At 38.7% G+C, this 20,345-nt stretch overlaps 1 protein-coding gene across 2 annotated transcripts in view; it reads right to left on the bottom strand.

The window, feature by feature from the left end:
- The window catches only part of NALCN (sodium leak channel, non-selective), a 354,929-nt gene that overhangs the window by 25,773 nt on the left and 308,811 nt on the right, over window positions 1-20,345 (bottom strand). For both annotated transcript variants that reach the window (XM_033177337.1, XM_033177338.1), the window contains 7 exons: window positions 16,770-16,876; window positions 10,784-10,904; window positions 10,601-10,699; window positions 4,382-4,475; window positions 3,762-3,868; window positions 3,480-3,554; window positions 2,196-2,315 (listed from right to left, as the gene is read on the bottom strand). In XM_033177337.1, the coding sequence (XP_033033228.1) occupies window positions 2,196-2,315; window positions 3,480-3,554; window positions 3,762-3,868; window positions 4,382-4,475; window positions 10,601-10,699; window positions 10,784-10,904; window positions 16,770-16,876 (723 nt within the window). The remainder of the gene's footprint in view (window positions 1-2,195; window positions 2,316-3,479; window positions 3,555-3,761; window positions 3,869-4,381; window positions 4,476-10,600; window positions 10,700-10,783; window positions 10,905-16,769; window positions 16,877-20,345) is intronic.

Genomic DNA, 20,345 nt, shown 5'->3' with positions numbered 1-20,345 from the left:
TGCTTCCCTTTCCACCATGACTGTAAGTTTCGTGAGGCTTTCCCAGCCATGTGGAACTGTGAGTCAATTAAACATCTTTCCTTTATAAATTACCCAGTTTTGGGTATTTCTTCATAACAGCTTGAGAAGGGACTAATACACATTTTATCTGGAGAAAGGAAAAACATGGGCCTTACTGCCTCTTCTTTCCACGTTCGCTAAAGTTCTGTTGCAGATACCTTCCCTCTTTATGTTTTGGAAGTAAAGGCAACCAATAGTTTTTAGGATGAGAACCTGAATTCTTCACCTGAACTGCAAGGTCCTAAGAGGTCTGACACCTTACCCATCCAAATCTTGTACTATGCTAGTACTATGTATCTATCCTTCTTCCAGCTCTGTCATCTTTCCATCACGGTGACAGCTACCTGAAATGCCCTCCCCTTATTCCTACAGATGGAGCCATCACTCCCTTGGGGATGTCTTCCAAGACCTCTCTGATGAAGCCATCTCCCACTATTATCTAAGTTGTCACAGGAACACAGGCTTTCCTTCATCTCCCTCATCATAGTCATTATCCTCATAGATTTGTGAGCAACTGATGACTATCTGTCTACTTTTCCAGGATCTAAGGTTCACAAGAGCAGCAACTGTATTTGTTTTGCTTATAACATTCTTCTCAATTACTAGTACTGTGTCTTGTACTAGGAATTGAGAACCATCTAATGCTGAGAAAATAGTTCAGGGTGACTGAGAGCTCACCTAGGCTTCATACAGCTCCTGATGCTGAAGGCAACCACTGGTTTAAGAAGGATGCTCACTATGTTCATGAGCACAGCATCTCGTATTAAGGCAAGCCCTTTAGGATGTGTAAATAAGTCTCTCCCAGCATGTCTCTAACATTAAGGGGATGGGAGAATGGATAGAAGGAAACAGGGAAAAACTAATAATATTCCTTGGGATGAGATTGAGGATGACTAACAAAAAGAAGGTAATTATAATAATGCCTATAGGCTTGTATAATCTTTCTAGTTTAAGAAAGCCTCAAATATATTAATCTCACTTGATCTTCATAATGCCAGAGGAAATAGGTGGATTATGAAGTTATATTGCCCGTTCAGAGCGGGAAACAAAGAATCATTGAAGACAAATACATTAGTCAAGGCTGGAAAATGGTGGAGCCTAGACTAGGACCCATATCTTCCAGAGCTGTACTGTCCAACATGGTAACCACCAGCCACCTGGAACCACATGTGGGTTATTGAGCACTTGAAATGTGGCAATTTAAATGAAGATATGCCGTAAATGTAAAATACCTACTCAGCCAAAGACTTCACACATAGATACAAGGATGCAACTTACCTCAATAATTTTATATTGCTTACCACATGAAAATAATACTATTTTGGATATAGTAGTTTAGAAAATATCATTAAATTGTTAATAGTTATACTTACATAAATAATTATAATTAATAAATAATTGTCTGCTTCTTTTTTATTGTGGCTTCTAGAAAATTATCACACAGATATCTAGTGATATCTGTGGCCATATTTTATTTTCACTGGACAATATGGCCCTAGGTTACAGCTCAGTACACCCATAGCTGCAGATTTTGCGTGGGATCTTGGACTGAATGGATGCTGAAGGCACTTTAGGTAAAATAGTGAGAACACAGTTATAGAGATGGAGAATCATATGCTTTAGAGAAGTGGAGGCTAAATGTCTTATAGAAAATGAAACAGTGGAAGTACTTGAGAATTACATCGTGAAATACTGATTATAACGAAGTGGAATGAATGGTATATTTCAGCTGAGAAAACAGGAAAACAGGATTGTAGTCTTCTGATTCTAGCTTGTTGTGTGAATTCGGACAGTTCTCAATCTCTGTGGCAGTCTTCCTCTTTCTTTCTTCCTTGTTTTCCCCTTTGGTAAAATGAGGGGTTAAATCAGAAGATCTTGAAGGTCCTTCTCTTTCTAGCTTGCACCATCTAGGGCTTTGAGGGGCCAGGTTTTGCCTGTGTGAAGAGTGCGGGGGTGTGTACATGTAGACACAAGCATGTCTGAGAGTCCATCACAGTCAAAGCTGGGCTTTAGGGAGGTCCATCTAACACCTCAGAGCAGGTTGATGTGGAATAAAATGAGACTGGAAACAGGACTGAGCAGAACTGAACCAAACTGAAATAATCAGCTGACATCAACTTGACTTCTACGCTTACCAGGAGGGCAAAGTGAAGCACCACCCATACAACGCCAAGTGACGTCACCAGGAGGTCGTATCGGTTTCTTCTGCTTTGCCAGAAGCCAGCAGGTGACATTGCTATGATCTTCATGGTAACCTGGAGAAAAAGCAAAGAAGAAAATAAACAGAGGGGGGGTTTAGCACATATTTAAATGTATTAATTTGAGATGCATTATGTGTATGTATTTTTTTTTCAAATGAAGAACATTCTAAATTATTTGATGTGGACACAATATTTTTTTCATTGAAAATGAGACAAATACTTTAATGCCTTTTGAGGTTTCCTTTTAGGCCATGTGCCTACACTATCTGTCTGTCTGTTGGTCTATTTATTTATTTTTTATTATTTTTTGAGACTGAGTCTCGCTCTGTCACCCAGGCTGGAGTGCAGGGGCGCGATCTTGGCTCACTGCAGCCTCTGCCTCCCAGGTTCAAGCGATTCTCCTGCCTCAGCCTCCCGAGTAGCTGGGGTTATAGGCACGTGCAACCACTCCTGGCTAATTTTTGTATTTTTAGTAGAGATGGGGTTTTACCTCGTTGGCCAGGCTGGTCTCAAACTCCTGGCCTCAGGTGATCCACCCACCTCGGCCTCCCAAAGTTCTGGGATTCCAGGAGTGAGCCAGCATGCTCAGTTATACTATCTATTTAAAGAATAACTGTAAACAATGTAGTAACTAAAAAGAAGAGTTTATTACCAAGATATATGATTTTATTTTTGAAGCTAAGTAGCTTACAAATCTGTTCTTTACACTCTCCTCTGTTTTATGACTAGTTCTGATCATGGGATATTTTTCTTCCTTAAGCAAAAGGCCATAGATTTTGGGAAACATCAACCAGTATAGGGCAAAATGAGAATCTGCTTGTATTTCAAGAAGATTGTCCTGGAAAGCGATATTACATGAATCACATGTTAAAATAACCTTGTCTGGGCCAACTTGCTTTGCCACTCTATTGCAATGTGAGTCAATGAATTATAGTGGCTTGCACCATTCCCTCTAAATATTAGAACTCGCATAACTAGACAGGCCAATGTTCAGACACAACAATCGACAGCAGCATTTCTGTAGTTAGAAAAATCTGATGGATAAAGTGATGTCTTTGTTTGAGTTAAGCAGAACCGCTTAAGAAGGAAATATCCTAAGGGCAAAGCTTCAAAGACAATGGAACACAGAGAGGAGAGTAAGTGGCATCAAAGAGGGATGCTGATTTACTTTAAAACTGGGCACAGATTCCCCTAGAGCTAGCTGACTCATTACAGTACCTCCAGAACAAAGATGAAGGTGAAAACAACTGACATTGTTGCCAAAGGTACGGTCACCGGGTCCTCGACGTCCCACTGCAACAGAAACAGCGCACGAGTCATTGCCCACATCCATCGGACACATACAGGCTTGCCCCTCTTCTGCCCACTTTACCATGACAGTGAATCTTAATTTTTATATCCAAGAACATAACTGTGAATGCACACAGCAGCTTGTGATACTCTTGGATGCAGCAGTGAATACGCAATTCATTCCCAGAGCCTTAGGGTGAAACTAAGTACCTTGACAGAGAGCAACACCGACTGGGCCAGGACGAGTAATGCAATTGTCCTCTTAAAGAATGGATGCTGGGTTATGTCATACATTTTAGCTCTAAAACCATCATTATCTAGAAAATAAAGGTTTGGGCAAGGGCATGTTAGACACAGGTCACATTTACTTTCTTGCCATTTATTTTCTTAAATGCTTATCTTAAAACCTATTACATTTTCCTCCCCAAACAGTTCCATCTATCGTGAGGTGTTTTTGCAGCAATGGCTGGCTCTGAATATTTAAAATGACAGTGCATGACGCCGTCTATATTGGAAAGAGAAGTGCATCATTCAATTTCTGTCAGTTTAATACATTTCACTCATATTTTTAAAAGGCAAGCGCAAATATATTCTATTTAAAAAATTCATTTTTTCATTAAGGCTTAGTCTGAGAGCACTGAAGCACAGCCTTTGGGTGGTTGATTTTAATAGCCTTATGGAGAGATCTGTGGTTTGGAGCCTGTTTCCATATTAACTTATGCACAGCCTCCCAGCGGCCTCATGATTATTATTTTAATTTAAATCTGAGACTCCTGGGGAATTGTGCACACTAGTGCCCAACATGAATAAAATCAGAGCATCTTGGGTACCCGGGCGAGGCGGGAGATGAAGAGGCTGTGCGATCTTCAGTCGGCTCTTCAGGTCTTCCCATCTTCTCTGATCGACAGTCAGCAAAGCCGTCCCCTTAACAGACAAAGGAAAGCAGGAAACGGCCTTTTGTCACGTGCTTGCACCAAGAACATGACAGATGGGGTGTGGAGACAAACAGGACTGATGTGGGGGCTTGCGCTGACCATGTTCTTCCAACCGTGGTGGTTAGAAAACATGGTCAGAATGCTCAAAGTTGGTCTCAGGAGGAGTTCCCAAAATGATGACCAGGTGTTTGAGAGAGAGTTCAGCAGCCTTCAACTTGTATCTTTGGAGATGTGTAACATTCAGGTTTGGGAAAATGTAAAGAGGAGTTTCTATATAATTACATTTTCAAAAAAGGATACTCACTCATACTAGTTAGTTTCCTTTCATTTCATAGCAGCAAAATTATAGCTTATCAATGCTATGGCTTCTAGTTAAGGGTATTTTGTCTTTCTTTAACAAAATGTCTAATATGTGCAACTGCAAAACTGTTTTTGAGAGATACTAAGTCACAGAGTTTGCATTTCAAGAAATTAGTGCTGTGATAACTGCCTAAATGGAATTCCATATTCTGTATAATGGAGTACTTGATCAAAGTGCATATGATAAAATGATATTGTATTGCACTGCGGTGCATCATATTTTATCATAAAGGCAGAAGTGTAATTTTAAAAACTAGATAAAAACCCCACTCTCTCTTTCCTTACCCAGAGCTAACCACTACCCTTCAAGTGTACATCCTCCTTACTATGTTTTCAGACTTTCGTGCTTATGTATGTATCAATACATAAGAATTTGTTTTGAATTTTTTAATATTTATAGAAATGGTGTCCAATAGGTGATTATTTATGCTGTTTCTTTATGTCTTCATTGAACAGTATACTTTCCATACAACTAGATTACTAGATCTAACTTGTTCAACTGCTCACAAACACTGTCCACTGTACAAATATCATAATTTATTCATTTTACATTTATGGACTATAACCAGTGCTGCAATAAGCATCCATGTACTGTCTCACAGTAAATATCTATGAGGGTTTCTCCATTGTAAATCTCTAGGAGAAGAATTGATGGGATCTAGGAATTTAAACATCTTTACATTTACCAGATGTTGCCAACTTGCTTTCCAAAGAGCAGTAACCAAAACAAATCTCCTACCAGCAATATACAAGTGTTACCATATCCTAATATTCTTGCAATACTCGATATTACTAGACATTGTAATCTGACCACTTTGATAGGTGTGAAATGTATCTAATGTTGTTTTAATATTAACGAGATGAAACATTTGTATGTGTGTAAATGGTGATGCTTGTATCTTCCTATGTGAATTGCCTATTCATATCCTTTGCTCATTTTTGTATTTTGATATTTACTTTTTAATTGTTTGTAGAGATTCTTTATAAATGCTGGATACTAATCTTTTGTCAATTATGCAAGTTGTAAACAGTTTCTCTTAGTCTTGGCTTGTATTTTTATTTTGCTTAGAGTGTCTTTTTTCATTCAGAAAATTTTAATTTAAATATAATCGAGTTTGTAATTTTTTTCCTTTGTAGATTTTACTTGGTTGCTAATGCGATGAAATCCATAACGACTCCAGGGTAAAAAACAAATGCTTACTAGGGGTGGGGAGAGGAACTAGAATAGGGATAGTCAAATGTTGATTAACAGATATGAAGATACAGTTAGATCGCAGGAATAAGTTTTAGTGCTCCATGGTAATATAGGGGGTGAATCTAATTGATAACAATTAATTGTATATTTTTAAATACCTAGAAGAGAGGATTTTGAATGTTCCCAACACAAAACAGGAATAAATGTTTGAGGTGATGGATATGCTAATTATCCTGATTTGATCATTACACATTATAATACATGAACTGAACTATCACACTGTACCCCATAAATATGTACAATAACTATGTGTTGATTAAAAATAATAATAAAAGCAAAAACATTATTTGCTGCTTATCTGAAATTCAAATAAAAATAAATGCTGACATGGTTTAAAAATGGTTTAAATTTTGCTTTTCATATTGAAGTCTTTAATGCATCTGGAATTCATTTTTGAGTATGCAGTGAGGTAGAGATCTCAGCATAGCTCTTTACATCAATACAGTCAATACCCCCAACACCACTCCTTGTTGGTCTCACCACCCTCTGCACTAACTTGTTGAGCTGCTTCTGTTTTCTGCATACATGGGTCCCTGCTGGGTCTTTCTAGAAAGCTTTTTCTGTTAAGTCTAATTTTCTATACCTATAACAATACTGACACTGTTTTAATTATTGTAGGTTACTTTCTTGTTTTATGTTTTTATTTTTGCTCAACCTTCCTAGAGGTTTATTGATTTGATTAAAAAAAACAAAACCCACCTTTTGTTATTCTTGAACATTACAGAAGCTATACAAGTTTCCTTGCTTTCTGTATCATTAATTTCTGTCCTAATCTTTGTTCTTTCTTCCCTCCTACTTTATTTGATTTTACTTTGTTATTATAATTTATTGATTTGGATATCTGACATACTAATATTTAACTTGTGATTCTTCTCTAATATATACAACTTAAAGTGATACATTTATTTGTAATTACTGATTTATCTATACCTCATGAGTTTTTGTGTATGACACTATAAAATGTTTTGTCTGTAAATATTTTGTGATTTTCTATTATAATTTCTTCTTTAACTCATAAATTATTTAGAGTATTGTCTTAATATTTCCAAATTGTAGAACTGTTTTTTTTTTCATTATGGTTAGAAAACATTCTTACGTTATCAATTCTTTGGTAATTATGGCCTTCTGGGAGATACATTTTGTGCTTGAAAATAATGCACGTTCTCAAATTGTTGGAACTAGAGTTTTCCTTATGTGTTCATTTGATTGTGTTTATTGTATTTCCTTTTATTCTTCTCTGAATTATGAGATTTTTTGAGAAATATGTTAGTATCTTTTACTATGATTTTGGATTTTCTAGCTTCTTTTTACAACTTGGTTAATTTTTGTTTTGTACATTTTGAGATTTGGAAGTTCTATACCTTTTCCCAATAATAGTGTTTAAAATTGTTCTTTTCTGATAATCACATTGCTAAACCACTTTTCTCACTAATTATAAACAAACACATGTTCTCTAGCCACCACAGACATTAATGGAATTACTTTATTAAACAAAAAAATAATTTTGGAAAGTTGAACTCTGAAAGGATCTAAAAGAATAAGCATGGAGGTATCATCTGATCATTAATATATAAAAACCTCTGAAAGTTTATTATTGTTGAATTAGGTTAATAAATCAAACACATTGTCTTATATAGTAGAGAAATCAGAAAAAATCTATATTACTAGTATAGACTTGGAACTTTTTAAAGAGGTTTCCATTTTCAAAAGAAGACATATTTTTGTATGATTCTGAATTGTACCCTAAAGATTCCCTCATTTTCTATCTCTGTTGTCTCTATATTTGGAAATTTACCTATGTGCCTTTGGGTATGATTATTAAGATGTGTGCTCCATGAGGGCAAATAACTTTTCTGTGTTTAGTGTTTCAGTTAGTTTGCTAGGTCCTCAGTGTCAAGAGCAGCATCTGGCACCTAGTAGATGCTCAAATACCTCTGTTGAACGATTGAATAGTATATAAATGCTGTTACATGGCAGCTCATGAGCTGCTTTCTAAAAAAAAAAAAAAAAAAAAAAAACTTGCAGAGAAATAAACTTTTCTAAAAGCCTCACATAATTTAGCAGTTGATATGTCCAATTAAGAAATCAAGGCCGGGCGCGGTGGCTCAAGCCTGTAATCCCAGCACTTTGGGAGGCCGAGACGGGCGGATCACGAGGTCAGGAGATCGAGACCATCCTGGCTAACACAGTGAAACCCGTCTCTACTAAAAAATACAAAAAACTAGCCGGGCGAGGTGGCGGGCGCCTGTAGTCCCAGCTACTCTGGAGGCTGAGGCAGGAGAATGGCGTAAACCCGGGAGGCGGAGCTTGCAGTGAGCCGAGATCCAGCCACTGCACTCCAGCCTGGGCGACAGAGCGAGACTCCGTCTCAAAAAAAAAAAAACAAAAAAAAACAAAACAAAAAGAAAATCAAGTTTGTAAAGCTTGGTAATATAATTTCTTGTCAATTTCTCCTTTCTTTAAGTGCCCATTTGAGCTGATAGAACATATGCCCCAGATCCCCAAATAGGCCAAGTTGCTCTTTCCTACCTGCAGAACATAAATACAGTGCTGGATGGAGACCTCCCTGGTTATTCTGCTTACCTCAGCCACTTCTCTAAGCTCAAGTGTTGCAATTAATTATACATTTATTTCCAGTTACTGAACATTTTATGTTGTTCTATGTATGTTGCTGAATTGTGAGCTGTGATATGTTCTAATCTTCCTGAAATCAAGTGCCTGCTCAGAGGGCTTCTTAACGGTGTTCTGGGCAAGCAGTGCCTAAACGCTCCTGTTAATTGACTGATTAGCTTCTGCTTATGTTCTAGAATTCTCAGTGTCTGCTGCATTACATGGCTCAAAGGCATCTAAAAAGATCCTTCTTCCTCTTTCTGCTTAGTATTAAACTAAACACTGCAGGGCTCAAAGCATCTCATTAATGAATGGGATAGGAGTAAAATAAGGGGCTGGGTGACACGATCACTACCGTTCTTTCTGTCTCTAACATCCCACGTTTCTGAGGGTCCAAGTAGAGTCGGGGCCCAAAAGAGGAATTTTTAAATCTCACCCTTTGAAAGCCTGAATGAAATGACATGCTCATTAGCCACACATCAAAGGTGTCAATTGACTGGGTAACTGGTACCACACACGTTGAGCCTGAGGACAGTGAATGACAGATACAGTCCCATGTGTAGCAACACAAACTGAAGAGCTCTGATGTGAACGCATGGGACTCAGTCCTAGCCATGAATAACACCGAACAGCACGGTGCTTTACAGGCAGATCTAGCTTCAACTTAATGCAGAGTGAAGGTTGACTTTATGACACTCATGCCTTCAAAGAATCACAGAGCCTGCAGTAAGTAATAGGCACCAATTCTGAATTCTGCCCCTGTTTATCACACCTTTTAAGCCCCAGACTAGTCATTGCTTTTTCTGCAACCGTGCATTTGAGAGTTGTGAGAACTGACTGAATATGTAAAATCTTAATACACTGTGTGTGCTCAAAAACTGCATGCATTTCTCTTACTATGATTCCAAAGACTGCCTCTCAAACAATAGAGGGCACAGCACAAGTGCCTAGATGAGCAAGTACCTCTCCAAGGAGTGCTAATAGAATGTTATTCCCCAAACTCACACTTTGATAGGAAACTACATTGTTGTTTTCCCATTTGTGAGTCTTTGTTCTAATCATTAGGGCTGTTACAAACTCAACAGGCTTCCCGAGTTCACAAAGTATGTCAAGTTCATATGAAATTAGAAAATCTTTTTTTTTTTTTTTCTTTCAAGTCTTACTCTGTTGCTCAGGCTGGATGCAGTGGCATGATCTTGGCTCACTGCAACCTCCGCCTCTTAGGTTCAAGCAATTCTCATGCCTCAGCCAACCCAGTAGCTAGGATTATAGGCATGCATCACCACGCCTGGCTAATTTTTGTATTTTTAGTAGAGATAGGGTTTCACCGTGTTGGCCAGGCTGGTCTTCAACTCCTGACCTCAAGTGATCCACCAGCCTCAGCCTCCCAAAGTGCTGGGATTACAGGGGTGAGCCACCATGCCCTGCCACAAAATCTTTTTCTCTGTGAACTAGGATTTTAAAATTTCTACCAGACACCCCTCATCGCCATCAAAATTCTGAGTTCACCTACTGAGTTACACAGAAGCATACAATTTACATTTAGTGAAAGTAATATTACCTGTAATTAGTGAATCACTTTCATCTATTGTATTTTAATAACTTGCTGCACATCTTTTCACTTTGAACAATAGGAGATGCACCCCTCAGTTGTCGCTGAATTAATGACACTGTTACCAAAAGGGTAAATTTAGCAAGAGAACTGTACTCTTAAATGATGGTCTGAAAAGCAGCAATAACGTTGCTTGTAAAACAGTTATAGAGATTATTTACACCAGTCACATTACAGTTTAACGCGGCTTCATGCCGCGTGTGAAAAGAAAAAAATAGCTCAAAGTGAGAGGCTAGAAAAGGCTAAACCCTGTGGTATCCAAACCAAAAATTCTTACCTTGTTTTCATTGAAATTAGCAATAACTACTCCAACAAAAAGGGTCAGTCCAATCATGCAACCCAGGAATACAAAAACATGAATATAGATTCCATGGATCTGCATAAAGGAAAATATGGTTATTCATCAAGGCAAATGAAAGCTGCTCTTGAAGCGTTCAAAGGATTCGATGTGCTTGCTTACCGGCCCCACACGATGAATAATAACATCCCTCACTTCCACCCAGCCTTTCAAGGAGAGAACTTCAAACAACGCCAGCATAGCATTTCCCACATTGTCGAAATTGAAGTTCCGAGGATTTGCCCTGCAATTCCAACACAGGAATGTTCTGTGAAATTCCAATAAGATGCACCCGAGGCAAATATCTGTAGCCCTTTCCAGTCATAGGTGTAGGATATGCACACACACACACACACACATCTGTGTGTATATGTACATACACACACTTTTATACTATATGGCATTCAGTTGCTAAATCATAACAATGCATCGATGTGTTATAATTGTGTTCATTAGGTAATGATGGGGTGATCTCAATGTAAAACAGCTCTAGATCTAGCTTCAGAGGTCCTGCAACATTTCTACCTTGCCGTGATTACCCTGAGGACTGGACAGATGATTTTATCGATTTACACAAAGAAGCACTGGATTCTGGATGTGGATTTTGAAACAGTTTTGTAACTGAAAACCTTTCTAAAGGCATAAATTGCAATTGCCTGTGTTAGTATAGAAAGTGTAGAGTAGAATTTAGTCACTTTATTTCACCTTGTGTCGTCATTGTGAACACAGGGCCATAAAGTAGTGATGCATTTAGAGGTCACTGAGACAGCAAGAGGTGTTTGCTTGTAGTCTGTATTTTTCCAAATTACTGTCTTCCAGTTGGATTGTTTTTCTTATTAACTCTGAGTCTTCTCAGTGGACTCTTAGTCTGGTCTTCTTTATGTGTGGTATGCTTTCTACCTCCACCGCTGATTCCTGATTCCTGAACTCATTGGCTTATTATTCGTTTTCTTTTTTCTTACAGATTCGGGGGGTACATATGCAGGCTTGTTACATGGGAGTATTGCATAATGCTGGGGTTTGGGCTTCTAATGAACCCGTTACTCAGATAGTGCACACAGAATCCAACAAGTAATTTTTCCAACCTATGTCCTCCTTCCTTCCTCCTCCCGTTTGAAATCCCCACTGTCCGGCATTTCCATCTTTCTGTTGATGTGTACCCACTGTTAAGCTCCCACTTCTTGGGGGCCAGGGATGTCTCATTTCTTCTTTTTTTTTTTTTTTTTTGAGACGGAGTCTCGCTCTGTCGCCCAGGCTGGAGTGCAGTGGCTGGATCTCAGCTCACTGCAAGCTCCGCCTCCCGGGTTTACGCCATTCTCCTGCCTCAGCCTCCCGAGTAGCTGGGACTACAGGCGCCCACCACCTCGCCCAGCTAGTTTTTTGTATTTTTTAGTAGAGACGGGGTTTCACCGTGTTAGCCAGGATGGTCTCGATCTCCTGACCTCATGATCCGCCCGTCTCGGCCTCCCAAAGTGCTGGGATTACAGGCTTGAGCCACCGCACCCGGCCTCATTTCTTCTTCTTTTAACATGGTTATACTTTTCTCTTCCCACTTATAAAAGTGATCCTTTTTACTAGAGTGTACCTTCTTTAATTGTTATTGTTCTTAGCTAACATTTTTGTTGTTAATAGAAGAAGGTTTCAGTGTTTTTCCCCCCTCTTTCCTTCTTATTAGAGACTAATTTTAAATAATTACGATATTCACAACCAAACACTGGAAAATCATGGACTATTAGTATATTTCCTGAATTTAATGAAGAACTGAGCTCTGGACCATTGACTAGAGTAGGCCCCATGGAGCCTATTTAAATTATATTTTGATCATTTTTTCCCCCTGCTAGCTCATTTCTCAAAATTTAACCCTCATGACAAGCAACGCTCTGGGGAAAATCTGCTTCTGTACTTTTCCACCATCTTTCATGTTTTTTAAACTATAGAGACAATCACAAGATGTGCCTTCATAAGTTTTTTGAATATTAAATAGATGAAGATATAAGAAGAAAACATTAAACTGAAACTGATTTGCTCTTAAGGGCCTAGGGCTGATTAGTGGAGATGGTCTTTAATATAGTGCAAAAGCCCCACTCAGAAATTCATATTTTGGAATTCTGCTTTGTATTTTTTATGTATGAAAGTACAAATATATTCTTTTGGATGCTTCCAACAATCTTTCCTTTGGGATGTTTCCACTAAATTTCATATATTTTACAGTAGACAGAAGTTACAAGTATTCTACAGACGCCACAGTTTTCTTGAATAAGGATTTTTTAAAATCAAGTGAACCAGTTCTCAGAGCTGATGTTGGACTTCCTTACCTGCTCATTTTCTTTTTGTAGAAGTGCTTTCTTAGCTGAATTTGCAACAACTTAAACTACTTTTATGTTCCATATCTTCTAGAAGTTAGAATATGTGAAAAATACTCTAACTAAACCAAGAAAAACAAAATGTAGCATCAAAGACTTCAACAGTTAGAAGAACTTATCACATTTTAAAAAATAAGTCTTTTTCAGTTTGCATCATGTAAGGTGTTTTCTTATGCTTTGCTCATGTTAGCAAAATTGCAAAGTTTGAAACTTTACCTATAACTACGGAGTCCTTCAATAAATCCCAAATGTCATCCATTGTTGTCATTTTTACCTGCTACCCTTCCTTGAATTGAAAAGGTTGTCATTTTTTCCAGTTAATTTGTGAAATACTGTAATCTTGCCTGTCCAATTCAGAAAACTAAGACATTCGTTCTGACCACATAATTTTGTCAGCTTTTTACCTCCCAGAGGAGGTGCTCAAAGGCCCCCCAAGATCATGGTAGGGAGAGCTGCTCTTCCCTTGGGGAACATGGGGGCACCCTGAAGACATGACTGAGCCTCTGCCCTTGGATGTGGAAATGCAGAAAACGACTTTGTCCAAAAACTTCATGCTGTATCTTACACAACCATCTCTCCTAAAAGAAATCAGAAACGTTGAGCTTCCTACAGCACCCCAACCCTTTTTGCCTTGAGCTTTGGCCACAGAGTTGCCTTAACTTGTAATACCAAACCTATGCCTAGACTTTACTCTTCATCTGCCTCTGACCCTGCCTCCTTCACCTGGCTAGTTCCTATTGGTTGTCCTTCAAAAGGTAACCTAGTGTGTCTTCTCATCTGGTCCTTCTCTTTGGCCTTGCATAGTTGGGGTTAGGTGCTTCTCCTGTGTGTCCATTGTACCCTTAGCCTTTTTGTAGGAATCAGAGGCAGGAATACCATGAAGCCAAAGAAACCTAAGTGGTAGGACCCCTCTTTTGTACAGGCCCTTCCAAGACCCTGGTACCCCAAATTGTTTGGGCCTTAGACCCTATAAAACCTGATCACCTTCTGCCTAGAATGTATCACAGTGTAGCTTAAAATTACATGGAGATGAGTTTCGGGTGAGCCAGAGGTAAGCTTAGAGGTTTATCTGTGCAGCATTAAAGCCCTTAACATATTATATAAAATTATTTGTAATTTTATTTTGTTTACCACTAGACTTTAAGCTCCTAAGGGGTAGGGGCCATAGCTTATTCAGGGTCATATCACAGAGACAAGCATACTACCTGGTGAATAGCAAGCACTCAATAAATACATTTATTATAAGCCTGAATACTTTGTTGATTTTTCTCTCATGCATGCCATTTTCCTATATTCCAGACCTCTTCTTAAAATAAGTTACACCATATTGATAATCTATGATATGTTTAATCCTTTTTATTGAGGTGACTCATCAAGTCTGAGTGATTCAGAAGAAAGTACATTTATTAATCTGAAGAGAGAATATTGAAACTAGACTGTCTCTGAATTAGTGCATATTTATGTCCAAAGCATTCCTCTAGGGGTATTCCTAGATATGTTATTTTCTTAATCATAATTCAGCCAATATAAAATTACAAAATTTCAGCTTCTAACTCTTGATTAGCTTACTAAAGAAGGAAAGTGTAAAAAGTTATCATGGTGACAGATGACATTTATTAGATCAAAGTTGTCTATTTCACTACAATGCAAGTCACATGATCCTGGAGAAATGGACAAGAGCAATTGTGATGATGTTCAAGGAATGCCTATTTGCTTATGCTTCTAGAATGGCATTGCCTTTGAAACCCCTAATACTACCTTCCATAAAATATTGCATTTAAATTAACTTTGATTTTAAAAATCCCATGTAGCTGGTTTTATGGAATAGGTTGAGTGCTATAGGGTACAACTGGCAGGTGTACTTTTCTCCAAATGTTAGCTTCAAGTGTGTTCCAGCTCCCTTTCTGAATTCTTGCAGAGGTCCCAGAGCTTTTTGGTTATTTTCAGTCATTCAGTTTTATATCCAACTGATCTTATAACTCATATAACAATCCCATCCTTAGCACTTCAAGGACCCTGGTTTGAGGAAAGGAAGAAAAGTTGGCCACTTTCTTCACTTCCACTCCTCCTCTTCAGGCCACCACGAGATTCTCACATGGCTGAGGTGGGATGTCATTGAAAGGAATGGAGGAATGGAGTTAAAGTCTTGTGCAACTGATACAACTGGATTCTGGCCGTAGGTGTTCAAGAGTTTGAACCCCCTCCCCAGCCCAGGAGTGCCTCATTGTACCTTTCCTCCCGTGAGTGCGTAGTCTCTGGGTCACTCTCAGGTCTGGCTCCTGGAAACATACCTACGAACTCCTTGGATGGGGGTACCCTTTCCCAGCACAAAGCCCTTTGCAGCAGGGCTCAAGAAGACTCAAATGATATGGCCCTAGGCAGTGACTACTGGGCTCTCCAGGAACACCAGATAAGCCTGCTCTCCAGATGGTCATGACCAGCCTGGCCTACAAGAGTCTCTCTTCTTGCCTTGCCTGTCTCTGATGTTAAGTGATCCCCCTGGGGTACCTCACTTGGCAGAGGTGGGAGGCATCCTCCACCTTTCTCTATAGTGAAGGAAATGAAATGCCCCAGTGTTCTCTATTCCTGACTTCATTTACTTCCATATTATCTTTGAATTAATGAACATTAATTAATACATTATAACATAAATAACTTTATGCTATAATTAATTTTTGTTTCATGGAAGTAAATTTTTATGCTCTTTTAATTTTTGTTTCAATGGAAATTGGATGGCTTTTCTAGTTAGCAGTGCGGCGAGGATATTCTCATGTCTCACATTCCTCTCCCAAGCTGAAGCCACATACCCTAAATGAACCCTTTTTCTTAGTTCTTGGATATTTTAAAAAATAAAAACCCAACATGCATTATATTGGATTATATATAAAAGCAAATTTCATATTAGAAAAATGCCAAAGAAAGGTAAGAGTGAGTGCTAGGGTACAGCTGGGTGAAATGCTATTCCTTTTAAAGAGTTTTGACATTTAGAAAAGAACATCAGTTGTGACAAAAGCAGAGTTGCTGTGGCTCAGTTGTTATTCTAAGAAATTTTCTAAAAGAAAATTTAAAAAACAGATAACAATTTCAAAGGACAAATAAAGCTGACGGAACACTCAATTCATCAATGACACAGACTGAGAGATCCACTCATGGTCATTAATAAAACAGATGAGAAAGAAGGTACTAGGTATATCTAGCTTTGATCTAAGTGCTTTGGAAACTCAATTTCAAAAAAAAGGAATATTAAAGGGAAAGTTGGAAGCAATCGACTTTCTTACTGATGATTCCTCTCCAGTGTTTCAATAATGGAAATCCTTCAGTGTAAATGGGTTTTAAAATGGAAACAGCTTTATGATTTAGGGCTCTATTATGAGGACATCAGATCCTCCTTTAAAGATAGAAACTCAGGATAAGTTTAGTTTTAATTTGAAGGAAAATCCTTTACTAAGCCTCACTAATTTTTAAAGCCATTTGAATCCAGATTCATATTTTTGAAGTATTAGAAAATACTGAGATAATATTTCTCTAGTTTCATGAAGCTATGTAGAACTCAGTGTCCTACTTGCTCTCTTATTTGCCTGATTTCTGTCTTCCAGTATAATCTAGCGTTTCACCCTGTATGACTTAAGATCATTTTCACATCTCGAGCAAAATTACTTTCAGTTACATGCCTTATTACACTTATTTAAAGCCTTATGTTGAAAAACACAGCATTCTCCAGAATATTTTTTTTCTAATATACTTACCAAACACGGGGAACCCAAAATCCAGGTTTTTTCTCTCCAGGCCTCAATTTTAAATTTAAGTTCTTTGACACACTAACATTAATTCTGAATATGCCATTGCAGTCTTCCTAAAGTAGAAAAACAAGGGGAGAGGGGGAACCTGGTCAGAAAATGAACTCAGAAAAGATAATGGATAGGAAACTCTTCTTTTCTTTCTATCTTTTTTGATAGGAATACCAAAAGTCCTTTATCTAACAACAGTGATGCGGACAGCCACCCAGCAAATAGTAACAAAGACTTTGGAGACAGGCAGTTAAAAGTTGATGCTGAGAATATTAGTTTAATGGGCAAAGGACCTGAGTAGACATTTCTCCAAGGAAGATATGCAAATGGCCAAAAAGCACATGACAAGATACTCAGTATTATATGCCATCTGCCATCAGGAAAATGCAAATCAAAACCATAATGAGATATCACCTCACACCCACTGAGAAAACCATAACAACAAGCATTGGCCAGGATGTGGAGGAATTGCAGTCCTGCTACCAGAACCCTTACATACCGAGGCAGGTGTAGAATGGTGCAGCCACTTTGGAAAACAGTCTAGCAGGTCCTCAAACCACTAATACAGAGTTACTATATGAGCCAGCAACTCTACTCCTAGGTATCTACCCAAGAGAAATGAAAATGTATGTCCCTATAGAAACTTGAACAAAATGTTTACATAAGCGTTATTCACAACAGCCAAAAGGTGGAAACAACCCAGATGTTCATTTTTGAACAAATAGATAAACAAAATGTGGTCCAGTCATACAAGTGAATATTATTCAGCCATAGGAAGGGATGAAGTCCTGATACCTGCTACAACATGGATGATCCTTGAAAATATTATGCGAATTGAGAAAAAAACAGTCACAAAAGACCATATGTTATGATTTTATTCATATAAAAGTCCAGAACAGTAAACTCTATAGAGACAAAAAGAATATTAGCTGTTGTTCAGTGCTTGAGCTGGAGGCTAGATAACGGGATGGGGGTAACAGTTAAGAGATATAGGGTTTCTTTTTAAGGAGATACAAATGTTCTAAAAGTGGCTGTCGTGTATACAACTCTGTGAATATGCTAAAAAACCATTGAATTGTACACTGCAAGTGGGTGTACTGTGTGGATTATATCTCAATAAAACTGTTAAATGGGTTTTAAAAATTAAACATCTATAGGAAATTTTTGACCCATTTTCTATTCTCCCTTTGATTATTTTTGTTTCTTTGGCCATGATGGTCATATTTTGAACTTAAATCTCTTTTCTGGGTTCAAGGTGTAGATGGTAAAATTCTTGATCACTGTTTGAATATTTCAACAGAAATTCCATTTTAATCTGCTTAAAGCCTTCTTTGACCCTAAACCATGTCTCCGCTTGGCCTCCTCCTTTCTGTCCCTGGACCAGCATCCTGGCAGTAGCCCAACATCAAGCTTAGGGTCCCCTGGGCTTTCCCTGTTCTTCCCGGCCCATGTCTCCATTCTTACTACGCGGAGTTCAGTAATGCCAACGTTACTTCTTTCTGGATTATCAGCACAATTCTTTAAAATAAGAACCTTTAAGTACAAATAACACATCTTTGATTTATAAAGCCTGGACAAATAAAAGGAAGAAAACTTACCTACAATTGCCCACAGACAAACACAATGAACATTTTGGAGTATACCCTGCCAGTCTTTCTTCCTCTACGTATCTGAGCTCATAAAGTTTTCATTCTTCCATCGCCCACTTTTTTCAGCTCAAACTTTATTGTGATTATCTTTCCATAACCATACCTTTTTATGTAGAACATTATTTGAAAAGGCTGTATTGTAGTGTATTGTATAAAGGTCCCTTGACGTATGTGGCCTCACTGCCTTTTCCAATTTGTTTTCCTGAACCCACCTGAGCCCATCTTTGATTGCATGAAGCAGTCTGGTATCTTGGGGAAAAGCCAGGGTGCCTGGACACTAGTTCCCTGCTTCTCCACTTATTAGGTGGGTGACCTTGGACAAATTATTTAATCTTTCTACACCTGTTTTCCTCATTAGGAATGGATATCCTCATTAGGATATGGGTAACAAAAACAGCACTAGGAACAGTGCTTTGTACTTTGTGGGCGCTAGGACATGTCTGATTCCTCTTCTTACCAACCTTTTGTGGTGTCTCTTCTCATCAACAAAATTCCAAACCCCTTAGCCAGGCATTTCAGGTGCTTGAGGATCTCTCCCTAACTTCCATTTCTGGCCTTGTTTTTCAGTGTTTTCCTACATGGGCGGGAATGAAATTCACACTCACTATTGAGACTGGGTTAGGTACTTTGCATAAATAAGGTAATCGAATATTCATAACATCATTGTGTGAGAAGCACTCGAGGCAGACATAGGTTCGGAAGGATTAAGTGACCAGACCAGGCCACCACCTCTCCTAAAGTAGGATTCCAATCTCAGAAGCTGTGATTTCGAAGCCCATGCTCCTTCCTCCTTGTTCTGTCCCTGCCTCCACACTGTGACTCTTCTTCGCATGCTTTGTGTCTTTCTTCACTGCTTGCTCTGCTTGGAAGGTCCTTTCCTGCTCATCTCAAATCCTGCCTCCTCCCTGGAGCCCTCCCAGCACAGTACTCCCAGTTGGAAGCACAATTTCCCATGCTGATGTCATAGGCTGCACATTATTTCTGCTTCTCATAGGCTTTTGAAAACTGCTGACTTTATATTACTGTTGCTTGAACATGAAACACATGTTCTGATTGGACAGAAAATGCTGCAAAACAGAAGCAAGGACCTCCTAATGTTTCCACTCCACATTTCATTTCACCTATCACAGTGCCCTGGACACAACTGATATTTAATGACTATTTGTCAAAGGGTATCCTCAGCGTTTGTTTACAGGACTTTGGTGACTAAGTCCTAGGCTCCATATCTATATCTATATTGATCTCACGCCATCTGTTGAGTTTTAAGAAAACAAACAAAGGAGCAGAGGGAGGAAGTGCTCAGCCTCATACAAAAAAACATGTTTTCCCAACTGGAAACTATGGGTGCAGCAACTCAAGCTTCGCTGTCTTTAACAGGAACTGTGTGTGATCTAAATGTCGGCATATCTACCTTCCCCTTTTCTTTGGATTTATCTCTTCTTTTAGTCAGATGGGTTGAAGTCCTCTGACAGAACTGACGTCACCTTCTCTCATATGGCATTCTTGGCCTTGGCCTCTTATGTTTGGATTTGAGAAGATAAAAGGACTCAAGCCCCGTCTCACCATGCCAATTTCTTTTCAATCATTCTGCTTGGTGCTGGTGCTCTCTGTGATGGCTAAGTCTCCTTAGGCTTTCCATCTGAGCCTTGCACAGACCTCACTGCTCTAGGAAACAGGATAAATGCTTCATGAAATCTGTGTCTATGCTCATCTGCTGGCTGCTGTCACCATCAATCTTCAGCTTTGGCTAGGGATGACTAGATAATGTAAAATCACCATGCTCTTAGGCCACTGTTAATATACTGAGTCATCCAAGATTCCTAGCAGGCTTCATCCTGAAGTGTTGGTACTATCTTTCTGGCCTCTGTTCAGTGTGGGTCGAAAA

Source organism: Trachypithecus francoisi, unplaced genomic scaffold (assembly GCF_009764315.1).
Source record: "Trachypithecus francoisi isolate TF-2019V2 unplaced genomic scaffold, Tfra_2.0 Lachesis_group18, whole genome shotgun sequence".
Lineage (NCBI taxonomy): Eukaryota > Metazoa > Chordata > Mammalia > Primates > Cercopithecidae > Trachypithecus > Trachypithecus francoisi.
This window is presented reverse-complemented; position numbering and strand designations above follow the sequence as displayed.